The sequence below is a fragment of the Hemiscyllium ocellatum genome, chromosome 6, assembly GCF_020745735.1.
Source record: "Hemiscyllium ocellatum isolate sHemOce1 chromosome 6, sHemOce1.pat.X.cur, whole genome shotgun sequence".
In the NCBI taxonomy this organism is placed as follows: Eukaryota; Metazoa; Chordata; class Chondrichthyes; order Orectolobiformes; family Hemiscylliidae; genus Hemiscyllium; species Hemiscyllium ocellatum.
The window spans coordinates 82,324,987-82,342,874 of record NC_083406.1 but is presented as its reverse complement, the minus strand read 5'-3'; the positions used below and the strand labels follow the sequence as shown (position 1 = coordinate 82,342,874).

Sequence of the window (17,888 nt, the reverse complement as noted above, 5' to 3'; positions counted from 1 at the left end):
CCTGACTCCAGTGATTTTTGAAAGATTACAACCAACACCTCTGCTATTTCGTCAGTCACCTCCCTCAGAACTCTAGGATGTAGATCATCTGGACTAGGAGATTTATTGATTTTTAGACCTTTTTAGCTTCAATAGCAATTTCTCTTTTGTAATGGCTACCATACTCAACTCTGCCCCTTGACTCTCCCTTAATTGTTGGGACATTACCCATGTCTTCCATTGTGAAGACTGACACAGTGTTTATTAACTTCTTCAGCTATTTCCTTATCTCCCATCACAAGCCTTCCTGCATCAATTTGGACCAGCCCAATTTCTACTTTTGCCTCTCGTTTGTTTCTTATGTATTTAAATAAACTTTTACTATCATTTCTAATATTACAGGCTAGCTTACCTTCATATTTGATCCTCTCCTTCCTTATTTCTTTCTTTGTTACCCTCTGTTTTTGTAGTCTTCCCAATCTTCTGATTTCCCAGCGCTCTTGGCCACTTTATAGGTGCTCTCTTTTTCTTTGATACATTTCCTGACTTCCTTTGTCAGCCATGGCTGTCTAATCCCCATCCGGATAATCTTTCTTATCTTTGGGATGAACCTCTGTACTGTGTCCTCAATTACACCCAGAAACTCCTGCCATTGTTGCTCTACTGTCTTTCCCACTAGGCTCTGCTTTTAGTTGATTTGCATCAGTTCCTCTTTCATGCCCTTGTAATTACCTTTATTTAACTGTAACACCATTACATTTGATTTTGCCTTCTGTCTTTCAAGCTGCAGACTGAACTCTGCCATATTATTTTCACTGCCTCCTAAGGTTTTCAAGTTTTTAAAAAAACACACTTGTGTAATGAAAGGGAATGTCCAGTACTCTACGCTCAGCTTTTTTCTGGTTTGGTTTGGTTTTAGCAAGCAGTCAGTTGTGAAGCTGCTGGACCCAAAGAAGCAGGCCTATGCTGATCTCCCTCTTTCTGACATCTCTCCTGTGAGACCATGTTTGATTTTTCCTTTTTGCCAAGGGGTGTTTATAGGGAGTGTTGTAAGTAGTTGGAACAGCATAATTAGGTTGGGATAATCTGTTGAGTCTTTGGCTAGGTTAAGTTATTCTCTATATTCTATTCTGTTTTGTTTGTGTTTCATTTGGTAATCTTGCAAATAAATTCTATTTTGTTTAAAATGAAGTGGTTGGGCCAGCTGCATCTCTCCTGGAATATCCACCTCACACCTGCTTAAAACAACTAGCAACGTTAGGGTCCGGGCTACTTTCTTGAAATGTTTTGAGTGGCTTCTGGATTGGTCCATAACAGTCCTCAAATTGTCAATTGTGTCATAGCGAATTCACATTGATGAAACACACGTTATAGCAGAATGATCTGTGCGTTGCTTTGTACCTCAATTTATCAATAGTATAATATCTGTTCCTATGATAATATTATGCAGGATAGTAACCAAATTATATAAGGTGTATATTTTAAAAGACACCATAAATTGTGATTTTTTTTAGTATAATTTAAAAATAAGGTAACTTTATTAAATTTCATTGCACAATAAAAAGGGGTGATCATTGTTGCTTTGTAAAACTCAGATATAAATCATTAAAAGGTAATGAAGTACTGAGAAAAGGATAAGTTAGAAGGATTTATGTTTTCTGTTTCTCGTTTGGGCCCAATGTCAGTTAGGCAGAAATGTAAAATCAAAAATGTGATTCACAGTTTTCTGAAAAGAAATTTTATGCATCAAAGCATGGCTTAATCTTTTAAGAACTAATATGGTTAAATATATTTACTAGAATTTAATGAAATATTCCAATGGTACAAATTTTTTATGTTTTGTGTGACACAGGCAGATTTCTATCTGAAATTCTATCATGGAGCCATCAAGCCTTTTATGATAAAGAAGGAGGCCATTTGGACCATTGAGTCTTGCTAGCAAAGAGCAAATGAATCAGATCCGTTATTGAAATTAAACCTGGACTTGTCCAGAGTTGGGACGATTCGGCTGTCCTTCAAGAAATTGTGCCTGGAACCCAGTTCAGGAATTCCCACACTCATTCCAGTTTCTGGAAATTCTCTCTACATGGAGAAAAGGGTACAAGTAGTCAGTTCATGCTAGGGCACTTCTCTTGCTGCTTCCTTTGTGGGGTGAACTTTATAACCAGGTGACCCTCTTTCCCCACCCTCTAATTTTGTAGATTTGGGTGGGAGGCATGATTTGAGGGTTATTTGAAGTCCTAGTGGGGAGCCAAAAAAAATGCATGGAGTATTCAAAGTTAAAGAAAGCACTGCCTGGGATCTCTAGTGCAATAATCGCTAATCTAAAGTGTGATAAATGCCCAAAAGGTTTTCAATTGAATAAACTGTCATTTTAGAGGGAAATGAAAACCTAAACTGAGTCTGCTTTGATTGGCAGGGCATCCAGTGTACTTTGAGCAAAAAGGCCATCTGTTTTTCCAATGTTAGCTACTTGAACAGCATTGTACAAATCCTACTCATTACGATTTGAAAAACAAAAGCACCAGGTACATAGGAACACAGCACTTGCAAGATCCCCTCAAAGCCTGTCACCATCCTGCTTTGGACATACATAACCATTTCTTTAATGTCTCTGGGTCAAAATCCTCAAACTGCTTCCAAAACAGCATTACTGTAGACGCGTTTGTACTAAATGGATTGCAGCAGTTCAAGAAGGCTGCACACCACCACCTTCTCTATGGCAACTAAGGGTGGACAACACATGCTGACCTCACCAGCAAAGCTTACATCTCTAGAATAAGTTTTTAAAATACTCTAATATTCACATATTCAAGTATTTAAGGGCAGCACGTTGGCTAGGTGGTTAGTACTGGTGCCTCAATGTGCCAGGAACCTGGGTTTAATTCCACCCTCAGGCGACTGTCTGTGAGGAATTTGCACATTCTCCTAGTGTCTGTGTGGGTTTCCTCTGGGTGCTCCGGTTTCCTCCCACAGTCCAAAGATGTGAAGGTTCAGTGGATTGGCTGTGCTAAATGGCCCGTAATGTCCAGGACATGCAGGCTAGGAGGGTTAGCCATGGAAAGGGCAGGGTTACAAGGATAGGTAGGGGGATGGATCTGTGTGTGTTGGTTTGTCTTCATAGTGTGGATTCAATGGGCCATATAGTATGCTTCCAAACGGTAGGGATTCAATGACTCTATTATGCTGTTAATAGCTGAATCATTATGAGTGCTTAGTTGAGTTTTTTAAATTATGTTGAAGAATATCTCTGCACAGGGCTTTTCATTGAGTTATACGTCATCTAAGCAACCATGCCGACCAAGTTTTCCAAACTGTACTAGTCCCAGTTGCCTGCGTTTGACACACATCCCTCCGAACCTATCTTATTCATGTCCCTGTCCAAATGTCTTTTAAATGTTGTAGCTGTCCTTACACCTATCACTTCCTCTAACAGTTTGTTCCATACACACATCACCCTCTTTGTGAAAATGTCGCCCCTCAGCTCCCTTTTAAATCTTTCCCTTCTCATGTGAAGCTTATGCTCTCTAGTTTTGGATTCCCCAACCATCGGAAAAAAGACCTTTGCTATTCACCCTATTCTTGCCCTCGTGATCATAAACCTCCATAAGATCACTCCTAAACCTCTTAGGTTCCAGTGAAAAAGTCCTAGTCTATTCAGCCTCTTCCTATAACCCAAATCCTTCAATTTCAGCACTATTCTGGTAATCCTTTCTGAACCCTCACCAATTTATTAATATCCTTCCTGTAGCAGGGATACCAGATCTATACACAGTACTCCAAAAGTGGCTTCACCAACATCCTGTTTAACCTCAAAATGATATACCAAATACAATACTCATTCATCTGAGCAATGAAGGCAAATATGCTAAGTGTCTACTAAACCATCTTGTCTACCTGTGACAAATCTTTCAAAGAATCTATAGGTTTCTCTGTTCAACAATATTGTAAGGCCCTTACCATTAACTGTTTTAAGTCCTGCCCTTGTTCACTTTGCAAAATGTAATATCTTGCATTAATCTAAAATAAAGTCCATCTGCCACTCTTCAGCCCAATTGATCAAGATCCCTTTGTAATCTTATGTTCTCTTTGAAGTTATTAAAGGATTAGCAGTCTTTGTGGTAAGTGAAATAGAGGCTTGTGTTGGTATATCATCCACTTGAGATTTAAATTTTTTTTGAATGGATTTTATGAATGAATGTTTTATTTTATGGTGAAGTATGTTTAATTGAGGGCTCTGTTAGATTGTTCGAAATTCTTTTCATCTCCATTGCAAAGAAATGGCTATTGAAACCTGTTCATCATGGTTACCAAGTGAGTGGGTATAGATAATACATGGCAAGAATAGAATAGGATTGATGAAAAGACACGAGGGCTTAAGAATGTTTGGACAATATGAGGGGTATTGGGAAGTTAAGAGGGCATGGAGGTGAGTGGTATAAAAGGATATGGGAAGTGTATAGAGTACATGGTAAAGAGTGAGTTTGAGGGCCTAATATTCACCGTTAAAGCTAAGTCAGTGCCTCCGTAAATATGCAAGGGCATTCCAACATTCCAGCCTCACCATACCCCGTTTCTGTAGCCACATCAGGCCTGTTTTAAAGGCGGCAGGTTATTAAGGAAGCACTGATAATGCATTAATAAAAGCGTAGAATGATCAAACAAGTCAATGTGCTTTTACTTTGTTTTGAAAACAATTAGTCTTTTGAGGGTGTGACTAGTAAGGCAGATGAAGGGAAACCACTAGATGTAGTGTACCTGAATTTCCAAAAGACATTTAGTAAGTTGCTGCACAGAAGATTACCCAGGAAGATAAGAGTTCATGGAGTTGAGAGTTATAGAGGACTGATTAACAGTCAGGAAGTAAAAATTGAACTTAAACAGGCCGTTTCCAATTTGGCAGGCAGTGAATAGTGGAATACCAGCTGTAGCTGCTTCAGCTATTTGCAATCTACATCAATGACCTTGACAAAGAGATAGAGAGTAATGTATCTATGTTTGTGGATGGTACAAAGCTATATGGAAAGATGAGCTGTGGGGGACACAAATAGGCTCCAAACTTGCACCAGTTAAGAGGCATTTGGATGGGTGTATGAATAGGAAGGGTTTGGAGGGATATGGACCAGGTGCTGGCAGGTGGGACTAGATTGGGTTGGATATCTGGTCGGCATGGACAGGTTGGACCGAAGGGTCTGTTTCCATGCTGTACATCTCTATCACTCTATGACTCTAGATAAGTCAAATCAATGACAGCAAGATGGAAGATGGATTATAATGAGAGAAATGTAATAGTAATAAAAAATTCTAATATTTTGAAAGGATTTACATTAGAAATGTGTGGCACCTACCCTGCTCATGTAGTCTTGATCTGATATGGCTGTCCAATTCAACCACTGACCAATAGTGATCTTCTGGTATTGATAATCAATGAGAATAACATTTTAAAAGTTAATTCGTGGAGCACAGTAAGGCCAGTATTTATTGCCCATTTCTTGTTGCACATAAAGGCAGTATGATCAGAATTCCTGAACCATTTTAATCCATATAATGCATTTACTCCCACAGTGCTTTTGGGAGTGAGGGTAGGGATCTGGTTTGCAGGATTTTAACTGAGGAAGGGACAGAATTATATGTCGAAGTCAGGATTGTGATTGACAAAGGCTCCCATGTATCTGTTACCCTTATCCCTGAGGGAGTAGAGGACATAAATTTGCATGTTAAGGCCATAAGGTGTAACAGCAAAAGTGGGCCATTTAGTCCATCAAGTCTGCTGATCTGTTAATTCACAATTCCACTTTATGGCATAATTTCTTTTAGCCTTTGATTCCCCTATTGATTAATAATTTGCCTGTCTCAGCCTTGAATGTGCTTAATAGCTCAGCCCTCAACAGCCATCTGCAGTGAAGAATTGAGCAGATTCATTGCCTTCAGAGAGAAGAAATGCCTCCTCATCTCTTTCTTTAATTGTCACCCGTTTTCCTGAGATTATGCCGTCTGGTCCTCAAGGGAAGGTGCATGTTGTAAGTGACAGAAGTGCAGGAAGTGAATGAAAATAATGGTGGATGGGACAGCAGTCAGGTAGACTGTTTTATCTTGGATTGGGATGACCTCCTTGAGTGATATCGGAGCTGTGCTCATCCAGGGAAATTAAGTGAATTCCAACAAATTCCAGACCAGTATTCTGTAGGTAGAGAACAGGTTTTGGATACATCATTCTTGGTCAAATGTGATGGTTTTTCTTGCTCAATTAACTGGTGCAGTTGTTAGATACCACACGTTAGTTGCTGCTTATTAGCTACGTTGGGATATTATTGATGCCCTGTTTTAGGCTAGTTTTATTATTGGAGGAGTAGTGATTTGAGTTGAATACTGCAGAGCTGTAACAAATAATCCCACTATTTTCCTGGGACTATAGTCACTGCCTGTAACAAATCCAAGTATTTTCTATGTGCCAAGTTTAACACAAGCCATTGGAGTCTTTACGTTTGGTCCTTGATGTCTTCACATTTTTCGAGGCTATCTTTTAATGTTGTCTCGCTGTTGTGAACTGCTGTTTTCATCACTTGCCATTCATCTCTCACATTCATAACTGGATGAAACTATCTTGAGATCTGAGGCTGATTAGTTCTGGTACAAAATGAGCAGGGAGCAGATGTTTGCTGACTATGCCTCTCATGATGGTTCTCATTACCACCTTCCCTCACCCTCCTGAAGATCAGGAGGAGGCTGATAGTGCAGTCATTGGCCGAGTTAGATTTTTGGGTATATGTAGATGAGTAAGCTTCCACATTTTTGGATATGCCAGTGTCATAGATATAATGGATTAACTACTGTGGTTTTAATTAGAGGCGCATAAAATACTCTCCAGAATAGCCACCAACAATACCATATTATATCATGGCAATATATGCCTTGTTATTCTATGAACCAAAGCAACCAGGAAGAGTTGCTTAGAGTTTAAGCAATGTTTCTACTGCAGAGCCCAAATATTACTTTTCCAATTTGTTGAATGTTGCTTTTAAATTAGATAGTCCAACAACATTTTTTTTTGTAATGAGTGTCGTGGATGGAGAGAAATTGGTTCCTGTAAAGGATACTAAAAGTTCCAAGCATGTTTGTTTAAAATAATAAATGGTAATTGTTTGCCACAGACTGATTTTTTTTGTGTGATTTTAATGTTCTTTTTGATTTGTTTCAATGACTGATATGCCCCACTTTTGCCGCCTTGGTATTTCCTACATGTATCTAAAGAAGGCCACCTGAGAAAGCCGCACTTCTCAGAAGACTGTTCAAAATAATCCTCATATTAAAGCTGCAAATTTCAGATAGAGCTTGGCAAGTACCAAATGAAATCATCTCAGGACGTGAACTTCATGAGAGCTGCATTCCAGACTATCCAAAAACCAAATTATCTGCCAGAAAAGGAACATATTTTGAATATCAGGAAACAGCTGTTAGTTTTCTTTACTGGAATCAAGAACAAAGCAAAAACTTTCTGCTATATTTTGCTTCAGTGTGCCAGTTTTTGCATGAAGCAGAGTTTCAGCAAAATTGCAAATGGTCAATGACTAGGATCTCCGACATCAGCGAAGTAATAATACTTTCAGGGAGGAGTTTCTCATATTCCTGGCATTTTTTCTCATAAAAGAAAACTTGTAACACAGAAATCAGATATAAAAGCCGAAAACTCAACAAAGATACAACAATTTCATTAGCATCAGAAAAAATTGTTATTGGATGTAGACTCTTTAGAAGCTGAAAGAACCCCCTCTAAGTTGCCAATGCTTAATCCGTGTATCAATTAATCTAGGTGGCTACTTCTTCAGGCAACCTATAAAATGTTAGTGATTTATTTCATCTTTCAGCATTATCATGAAACTATTTTGAAAAGTTTAAGAATGTAATGATCAGAAATGGGAGACTTGTCACATTAGTGAATGATGAGTTTGTTTTTCTTGACAAAGCAGACATATTGAAAATATTGCAGATACATTCAGCTGACAGGCTTTTATTCAGTTACTGTGCAAAGAATAATTATTAATATACTTTTAGTACTCTATTACGGTGTAGGCATTTTGTTTTGTTTAAAGAAAATTGATGTCAATATTAAATACTACAACCATGACTCTATATGCAGGAGATTCAACTTTGTTGCCACTTAACCCTTTTATTCCTCATAAATGCAAATAAACTGAATATTTTGTTAAGGTGCTAGGAGTTAGTCTGTTTTCAAGAACAGACTTTTGAATGCAATTAATGAAGGGTCTAGAAAAGATATATATTCAAATAACAAAACTATCACTTTATATTTTTTGCCTCCAGATTTCATTGACTAGTTTAAAAATATTGCATTATCACAAACAGCTTGTACCTTTGCAAGATTCAGTAAACCTAATTGAGAGTATTGGACAAGTCATAAATAAAAGGCAGTTTTTATTCAACAGTATCTAATTTGCCAATGTATCCACCACATTAATTGGTTGTGTATATGTCTTGGAATACTTCACTTGTAATACTAAATCAACTAAATTATCTAAATATCTCATTTGAGATATGTCTAAAAGAAGCTTTGTAATACTGATGACATTTTGGCATTAGGACAGAGGAAGGATACTGTGTATTTCAATATTGCACTTATTTATGATGAAGTTGATTCATTCACATATATACATTTGGGTGTTTACAATTCCCAATGTACAAAGAAAGGATGAAATATAACTTTTTTGCACTGCAAAATATTGTTTTTGTGATATTCTTCATATGTTCTCAACTAATACTTGTTGCCAAAGTAGATAAATAATCATCATACGTCAGGTCTATGAACATCTGTTGCTTAGTTTCATTGGAAGTTTGTAGAGGTGAGTTAAATTTAGGTTTCTGTGCTTCTATCCAGTTTTATATATTGCCTAAAACTCTACTTTACGATGTACTTACCTCTGATCCTTGTACTCAGCCTGCAGGAGAGGATCAACTGGTAATTCAGTTGCCATCATTTGGTTTTCATGGAGTTTAATTTGTGTGCAGTTTTCTTTAATTGTAAACCATTTGCTGCACACATATATTGAAAATAGGATGAACTTTTAAGAAATTGTTTTGATTTTTTTGTTCTCCAGTACACTAGCATTGCCCTTTTGTTCCAGGGCATGAACGATTTGGCTGATCCCTTGTTGGCAAGAGCTAATTTAATGTTGACTTAACTAATAAAGTCTAGCTATATCTCCTCTACTGATGTGGAAGAAAGTTGACTGAGCTTCAAGTCCATATCTTGCATTTTTAGATAGCATGCTGTAGCCATTCTGTAGGCACACTTTAGCTGCTTTCATATATCAACTAGAATATTATGCTCTAAAGCAGTGACAGCATAGTCCCTGAGATTTAAATGAACATCTAACTGGTTTGACAAAGCTGCAGATGCCACAGGCTTGTGAATGGATTGGAATGAGGAGGAAACTAAGGTACTGAAAAGTATACTAAGATTCTGCACTTCTATATTTACTCAAAGAATCATCATAGAAAAAGAAGAGGTCAGTAGAGTTCAAACCAGACACGTTAATGTTTGTGGAAGCCAAAGAAAATGCTTCAGCTTTACCAGTGTTTATCTGAGCCAGTTAACGTTGCTCAGATTTGATTCAAGCTTTCACCAGTATCTCATGTAGATACAACAATGCCTAATAATTGCAGTGTTTGTGTACTCTAAGTAATCATGTCTACTATGGAAGCAGGCAAATAAATAAAAAACTAATTTTATGGTAACACTGTGAGATTAAATGTTTGTTAGATCTCCATTGTGTTATCAAATCTTTTATTATATCCATTTATTTCAATTTGACAGGTAATGTTATGATCCCAGATAATGGTACAAGTGGATTAGTCATATCCCAGACTAAAATCTGGTTTGATAAATCATATTCTGCTCACTTATTATTTAAACACGGTAGTCTTTCACTGAAACACAAGTACACAAAGCCACAGATTTGATTTTAACAATAAAACTGCAGTTTATTGCACAAAATAAATGAAGATAAAATCAACAAAATTTGAAAGATTTGAAAACCCATGGCCAAATAAAATCCAATCTATTCCCAGCAGAGAAAGTTTCCTTCTTTATCATACCCATAGGCTTGACGTTCAATTCCCAGTCTTGATAGCCTCTTCCGAGATTATTGAAACAACTGAGCTTAAAATTTCTTTGTATCAAATGACCCCTTCAAGGTTCTAACCAAACACTTGTTACCTGGAATTTTCAAACTAAAACCCTTACTCTGAGATAACCTATTTCTTAATTGTTCTGGGCTAAATCCTTTCTCCAGAGGAAACTGTTCTTCTGTAAGATTCTCATCGAGAGTGTATTGCTGGAAAAGCACAGCACTACACTCTTGACTCTGACCTCCAGCATCTGCAGTCCTCACTTTCCCCTTCTGTATGATGCCAGGCAAGTTTTCAACAAGCTGAAAAGCAAAAGCTCTACAATCTAGGGGGGAAAAAATCTTGATTCTCCTAAACAAAAGCAAGCAAATTTCTTTGTGTTGCTCTCTCCAATCGTAAATCTCTCATTACCAAGAAATTCTCATTATCTTTTCAGGAGGGCCCCCAATTAGCTGCTCTCTAACATACACTGGTTTAAAAATTGTGGCATTAGAAGACTGAAAAACTAATTATTAAACCCCTTCATACATTTAAATCAAAATCTACACATCATTAATTCAAAATCTAATCTCTAAAATAAATTATATTAATATGTAAATCACATACCTTGCATCACAGTAATTCCTTAAAATGGCCTTATTTTGATGACATCAAATTGTGCACTTAATTGAAGTGCTGATATTTAATATTTCAGGATTAGACAATTTTTGATTAAGATGGTATTCTTTGCCAAAGCTCAGATTGTTGTCCTTTAATTGAAACAGTTGATTCTTGGACTGCCTGACTACAAAAAAAACTTTACTCAAGTGTTTATTTGCTGAAAGATCATTATTAAATATCCAGAATGTTCCGAGCTTCAATCAGTTGTTATCATATACCCATCAAGAGTTCCTTATTAGTTTAATGAGTCCTGTGGGATAAAAACAATTGTGAAACCACAGTTCTAAATCAACTGCTGTTTCATTTGAGATTGTATGTTGTATAACGTTGAGTACTATAGTGAAGTGATCTACAATTCTTCTTCCGATGCTTCTAGTTTTAAGTTTATTTGTTGTATGCTAATAATGGCAAACATTTAAGCAAGACAATTGAACCTGTCTTTGTTTTTAACCAGTCCAAGTGGTGTGGGAAAAGAATTGGGTTTGTTTAATGAATAATAGAAACAAAGCTGGAGACTTAAAATGCGATGATGATAATGAATGCAGTAAATCATTGTACAAATTTATAATAAATAAGGAAGAGATGCCGTGAAAGATTATGATGGTAACTGCCAAACAACTATGAAATTCCACATAATTGTAATATACTGATCATGATGATTTCTCCTTGGTAAAAAGTAAGGTACATTTGAAGCACACTTTCATTTTCTTTATAGCTTTAGCATTTTGATAATATTTTTACTTAATTGTATGACATGTTTGCAAGCTTGTCCTTGCTGCTGGGTGCTTCTTTTCCAGGAGCGAGGGATGGAAATATTATAGAAACAGTCACCCCAGCTGCCTCTTACACATATTCCACTGGCATTAGCTTGGCAATGCACAGACCTCCAATTAACAGTCTTGAGGGAGGTGACTCAAGCCAAGTCACAAAACAAAAAACTGAAATATCCAGTTGCTACAAGCTCAACTTGCAGCAACTTAGGAAGCTTGAAGGTTTTATAGTACGTCACTACATTAAAAACAATTTTTAAAACTGACTTGCAAGACAGGGGAGCCAAGAAATCCCAGACAATATTTATTTTGAGGGAGTAGGAACAAATATTCGCAAAATCTTAAAACTCCTATATCACGGGTTTAAATATGGACAAAATGGTGTGCAACCTAAAATATTTTTATTTCTGACCATTAATAATTTACATAGTTATCATTTAATTAGACTCTGTTTTGCAGCTATCACTCTGTCAGAGCTGGTTTCCTTATGTTCAATATATGTTCTCTCTTTCCTCATAGCTCTCCAAATTAGTTTTAAAAACACTTACTGGAAAAAAGAGGTTGTGTGCTTTAAGAGTGAAAGTACACCTTTCTCTTCCCTCTTTTGGATTCAGTTCATTACTGATTTTCAAACTAAAGAACAGTTCAGAGTCTTGGTCCCTAAAATGAGCTAATGGTATTTTATCAGCTGCTCATAGGTTCAAGAATAAATAGCATTTACCCATCAGCACTGTGGGAGTTATTTCACTACAAGGACTGCAGCAATTTAAGAAGGCAGCTCACCACCACCTTCTCAAAGGCAATTAGAGTGAGCAATATATGCTGGCCTTCAGTAAAGCCTATAAATAAATCAAAGGAAAACTTGTGGGCCAACCCACATCCTATTTTGCCATGGCATAGTAATTTAGCCTATTTCATTTGTTTCCTTGGATGATGAACAACAAAAGCTACTCGGAGACAATATGAGTGAACAAAGTTAAAATTTTATAATTGCAAGATGGTTTTTCCTTGATATGTGTCCAAGACAAATTAAAATCTGGTATGTTCAAACATAATGCTAAAGGGTAACATTTTCTTCCATTGAGAAGTAATGCTCAATTTTACTATGGTGCATTAAATTTGCATGCTACAGTGTTGATAATACTATTACCAGTGAAGGATGAACTGGCTGTAGGTCAAATTTGCCAAACTTGCAGAGTCAGTTGCTGATGACTTGCATGTAGTGGCACAATGAATATTTATTGAAGTCTATATTTAGCTCAAGGGTCCTTCAAAAATCCTTCATCTCCTTAAGCATATGATTTCTATGAACAAAATGAATAGAAGTAGATGATACAGCTCCTCCTGTCTGCTCCACCATTCAATACAAACATGTCAGATCTTCCTCTCAACTCAACTCTACTGCCTGCACCCCATATTCTTTAATTTACTGAGAATAGAATTTGCTCAACACAATGGTCATAGGTAGAAAATTACAAAGATTCACAATCTGCTGAGTGAAGGATTTTTCTTTGTATTTCAATTCAAAGTTATTCGGAGGCATGATTCTGTTTACTTGACTGTAAAGCCAGGAGAAACATACCTTAGTGACTATCTTTCAACCTCTTTTAGTATGTTTTCATGAGATTACCTTTCATTCTTCTAAACATCCAGACAGTATAGATTCAATTTACTCAGCCTCTCACATGAGGATAACACCCCTCCCATCTACTGTATATTCCTCCACAATGCAAATATATCCCTTCCTACATATTAAATACTATGTTCACAATAGTTTCTTGCACAATTGTAGCAAGGTTTGTTTATCTTTGTACTCCAATCCTCTTGCAATAGAAAGTGTCACTTGTTTTCCTCGATGTCCATTGTACCCCATGCTTTGTACTGAGCATCAACTTTTGCCAGTTTCATACATCTTAAAATCATTCTTCCTTTTAAAGTGAGTCACCTCATAGTACCCCCACATTATTCTCCATCTGTTACCTGTTGCTCGCTCACTTTAACCTATGAGTCTTCCTTGGCAGCATCTATATGTCCTCCTTAGTACTGGCGTAACCAACTTGCTTTGTATATTCAAACTCTGATTTCTTTCTTTTTTGTGTGTAAGTCGTTAAATAGATTAAAAATAGATTAGGATAGCACTGATCCTAATGGCAGTGTTTCACTGTAACTCAGTTAGCTCAGGCTTATCTCTACTCTCTGTTTCATATGCATTACTTGGCCTCTCCCCCGTGTAATATATTACCCCCAATACCATGAGCTTTTATCTTGTACAAGGTAACCTTTTGTGTAACTCATCACGTTTAGGAAATTCAACTGTATCTGCTATATCCCCTTTATCTGCCCTACTTGCCACAACCTTAAAAACCTTAAAATAAATGTGTCAAATACAATCTATATTTTGTAAAACTATCTTGATTTTGTCTATGCTATTTATGAATATGCTATTATGTTTTAAGTTCATTTTTCAGATTTGTTGAATATTAGATTCCAGTATTTTCTTCTTCTCTCCTTTCTTAAATAGCAATGTTACATTTGCTAACTTCAAATCTGCTGGGACCAATTCAGAAGTTCCAAGGAATTTTGGAAAACCATATCCACTGTGACTGTGACTACCTTATATTCTAGGATTCTATCAGGTCATGGAGATTTGTTGACCTCTCATCATTTAAGTTTCTTCAATTTTTTTTTTGTTGTTTGTTTTAATTAAATTCCTCATCCTATTCGCACCTTGATTATGCTCTATTCCTGTTATGAAGTTTGTTTTCTACTGTGAATGCAGGTAGAAATATTTCTTCCTTCTCTCATGGGATTTGAATGTCAAGAGCAAAGCTAATATCTGTTGTTTATCCTGAATAGTCCTTAAAATTAATGACCATTTCAGAAGAATGTTAGAATCAGCCACATTGTTGTGGATCTGAAGCCGCTTGCAAATAAGATCAGATGAGGATGGTAGAGTTCCTTCCTTAAAGAATGATAATAAATCATATTTTTTAATAGCAATTGATGATAGTTGCCATAATCGCCAGCTTCATATTCTTGAAATAAATAGCTAAAAGAATGTATAGATGAATTCTATACTTAGTAATGTAATTAAATTCCACCAGCTGCCCTGGTGTGATTTGAACCCAAGTCCCCACAGAATGAGCAAAGGCCTCTGGATCAATGGTCCATGGATATTACCACATCGCCACTGACTCCCTCAAATTTGATTTGATTTATTGTAGTCGTATACCTAATTATAGTGAAAAGTTTTGTTTTGTGAGTAGTACAGGCAGTTCATAGCAAGCAAGTACATAGAGCATAGGGTGCTTAGACAGACCAAGGCATGCAAGGTTGTGGTTGCACAGGAGATGCCCAAAGCAAGACCAACATTAGCAAGATCAGCATTATTTGAAGTCAGAGAAGTCCATTCAGCAGTCTAATAACAGCAGGAAAGGAGCTGTTCTTGAACCTGTTAGTGCATATTTTCAAGCCTCTGTGTCTTCTGCCTAATGAAAGAGGTTGAAAGAGAGCATTATCAGGGTGGTAGGGATCTTTGATGATGATGGCAGCCTTTCCATGTCAACAAGAAGTGTAAATGAAGTCCATAGATGGGACATTGGCTTCGTTCTGGGTTGGGCTGTGCACACAATTTTCTGTAGTTTCTTACAGTCATGGGTTAGAGCAGTTGCCATACCAGGCTGTTATGCAGCTGGACAGAATGCTTTGTATAGTGAACCTGTACAAGTTGGTGAGGGTCCTTATGGACGTGCTGAATTTCCTATGCCACCTGTGAAAGAAGAGGCATTGTTGTGCCTTCTTGACTGTTGTTTCTACATGGTATGTCCAGGACAGATTGTTGGTTATCATCACTCTGAGAAACGTGATGCTCTCGACTGTCTTCACCTCAGTGCCGTTGACGTAGATAGAGGAGTGTGTTCCTCCTTTCTTCTTGAAGTTGATGCTCAGTTCATTTGTTTTGCAGATATTGAGACAGAGATTTGGTCAGCACCTTTGCTATTTTCTCATTCTCTATGATAATTTCTCCACTCTGTCTTTAACGGCCTAACGTTTCTTTCAGCTAATCATTTTGCCCATATATATGCTGATGGCACCCATTCCTGTCTCACCATAACTTATTTTGGTTTTTCCAAAGCTTTGTTGCTTGTTAAACAGATTGTTTTATGTGAATCACTATTTCCTACATTTTACCTTCAAAGATTGAAGCCATTGTTTTCAGTCCATTCCTTCAACAGAAATTCTAAACCTCCTCATTGGCCACTCTGTTATACCAATCACATGTGTTTCAACCTCCATAAATTTGAGCTCATCGAAAACATTTCTTCATATACCTCAACCCTCTCCCTATCTGTTTGCATCACTAACATTTACTAACCTATATTAACACTTTATGATTAGAGGTGGAATTAAAATATGTAGATTTGAGCAGGGACCCATACAACACATGCACTCAAATTAGCAACCTTATTAGTTCCACCATCTCATCACTTTTCCAATACCATCCTTTCAAAACATGTTTCCAGTACAATACCATTTGATCCTTCCTATACCATTTTTTATGCGATCCACCCTTTCCCAATTCTCTCATACGATTCCATCCCATGCCATTCTGCCTATCCCATGTCATTCTGCCCTTCCATGCTATCTCCTTCCTTGTATGCCATCGTTCTCCCATGCCATTCTGTCTTTCGCATGTCATTCCTCGCCTCCCTCCACCATCACCAGGAACACACATTCTTCCCCCTCCCACACCAACAGGAGCACACTCTCTCCACCCCACACCCCCCAAACCAGGAACACACTCTCCCCATCCCCACCACCAGGAACACACACCCCACCTCCACACCAGGAACAAAATCTCACCTCCCCCCACCACCATCAGGAACACACACTCACCTCCCTCCCCCCTCCTCCACCCCCAGGAAAACACTCACCTCCCAGCCCCATCACCAGGAACATATCATCCCTATCCATTCTCAATGCTATGACTTGCCTTCCCCATTTCATTTGTTCTATACCATTCCACCCTCATCCCTTAATCCATGCAAGCTACACACCACCCCTGCCCCTACCAGAGGATAACCGCTCTGTGTCCAAACCATCCAACCGGGATAACTTTGTTGTGGAGCTCACTTTACTCCTCCAATTCCCCTCTCCTTGCCACCACTAATTGTCCTTCCTGTTCCATCAAACCCCTGTCCCAATTTCTCCAACCAGGATAACTTGTTATTAGGCTCCTCTCATCTTCTGTTGTTCATTTTCTCAAGCGAACACCATGCCCCCACACGAATGGTGCCCCGATGCTTCTATCTCCACCAGCAACCTTGGCATCGGTTGTGTGCTCCACAAGCCTCCACATATACCATGCTGCACCCCCAAGTAAATCAAACCTACCAATAAACTGAAGATAGACAGAAAATGCCTGTCATAATATTTTCAAATATGTGCTTGCTTATTATAGCAATGGTTAATTAATAATGTATGAAAACAAAGATATATGAAGTTAGATTCTGAAATTTAATGAATGTTCTTTTTATTTCTGTTTTTAGGTCCAGAATACCATTAAAGAAGAAACCAAAGAAGAATATGGCTGTGCTGCAACTTGCAAACAACGTTTCAAACAATTTGCCTCAGTTGAATATGAGGGTGAATTATTCATGACTCCTCGAGATTTCCTGTTCTCAGTTATTCAGGAATGTACAGACGGTAAGTTTAATATTTTGTGATAATTATTCATGCAACTTGCTGCATATTCTGAGTATCTGAAGTCTTCACTTTTTGATTATCACCATTTTTGTTTCAAATCCATTAATGCCGCAGGCTTCAAAGTTTTAAAATTAAATGTGTAAGTAATTAAAAATAAAATGTTTGTTTATTGATGTAATGTAAGCATCGCTGCATTGTCCAGCATTTGCTGCCCCTGAGCTAGGTGGCTTGCTAAGCTATTGCAGTGTGCAGTTCAGGATCAACCACATTACTGTGGGGCTGAAATCATGTGTATGCAGTTCTCCTTCCCTAAGGAGCATTTATGAACCAGATAGGTTTTTATATGATCGGCATGGTCATGTGTGTTCTCCTAATGGTATTCAAAAAGTCTCAGCACCTAGGGGCTGGAGTTGGGGCTTGTAGGTGGTAATCAACCCTATTTGATGCTATTAGATAGCATGGAGTCTCAAGTTAATTTTGACGATGAAGCACAAGTGGCTCCTGCATATGCTGGCGGTTAGAGTCAAAACTAGAGTGGTGCTGGAAAAGCACAGCAGGTCAGGCAGCATCCGAGGAGAAGGAAAATCAACGTTCGGGCAAAAGCCCTACTTCATGAATGGGCTGAGA

The 17,888-nt window shown here is 37.7% G+C and overlaps 1 protein-coding gene across 1 annotated transcript in view; it reads left to right on the top strand.

The window, feature by feature from the left end:
• Positions 1 to 17,888, top strand: part of micu2 (mitochondrial calcium uptake 2) — a 452,585-nt gene that overhangs the window by 215,535 nt on the left and 219,162 nt on the right. Inside the window, exon 2 of the mRNA XM_060826722.1 lies at positions 17,105 to 17,261. Coding sequence (XP_060682705.1) covers positions 17,105 to 17,261 — 157 coding nt within the window. The remainder of the gene's footprint in view (positions 1 to 17,104; positions 17,262 to 17,888) is intronic.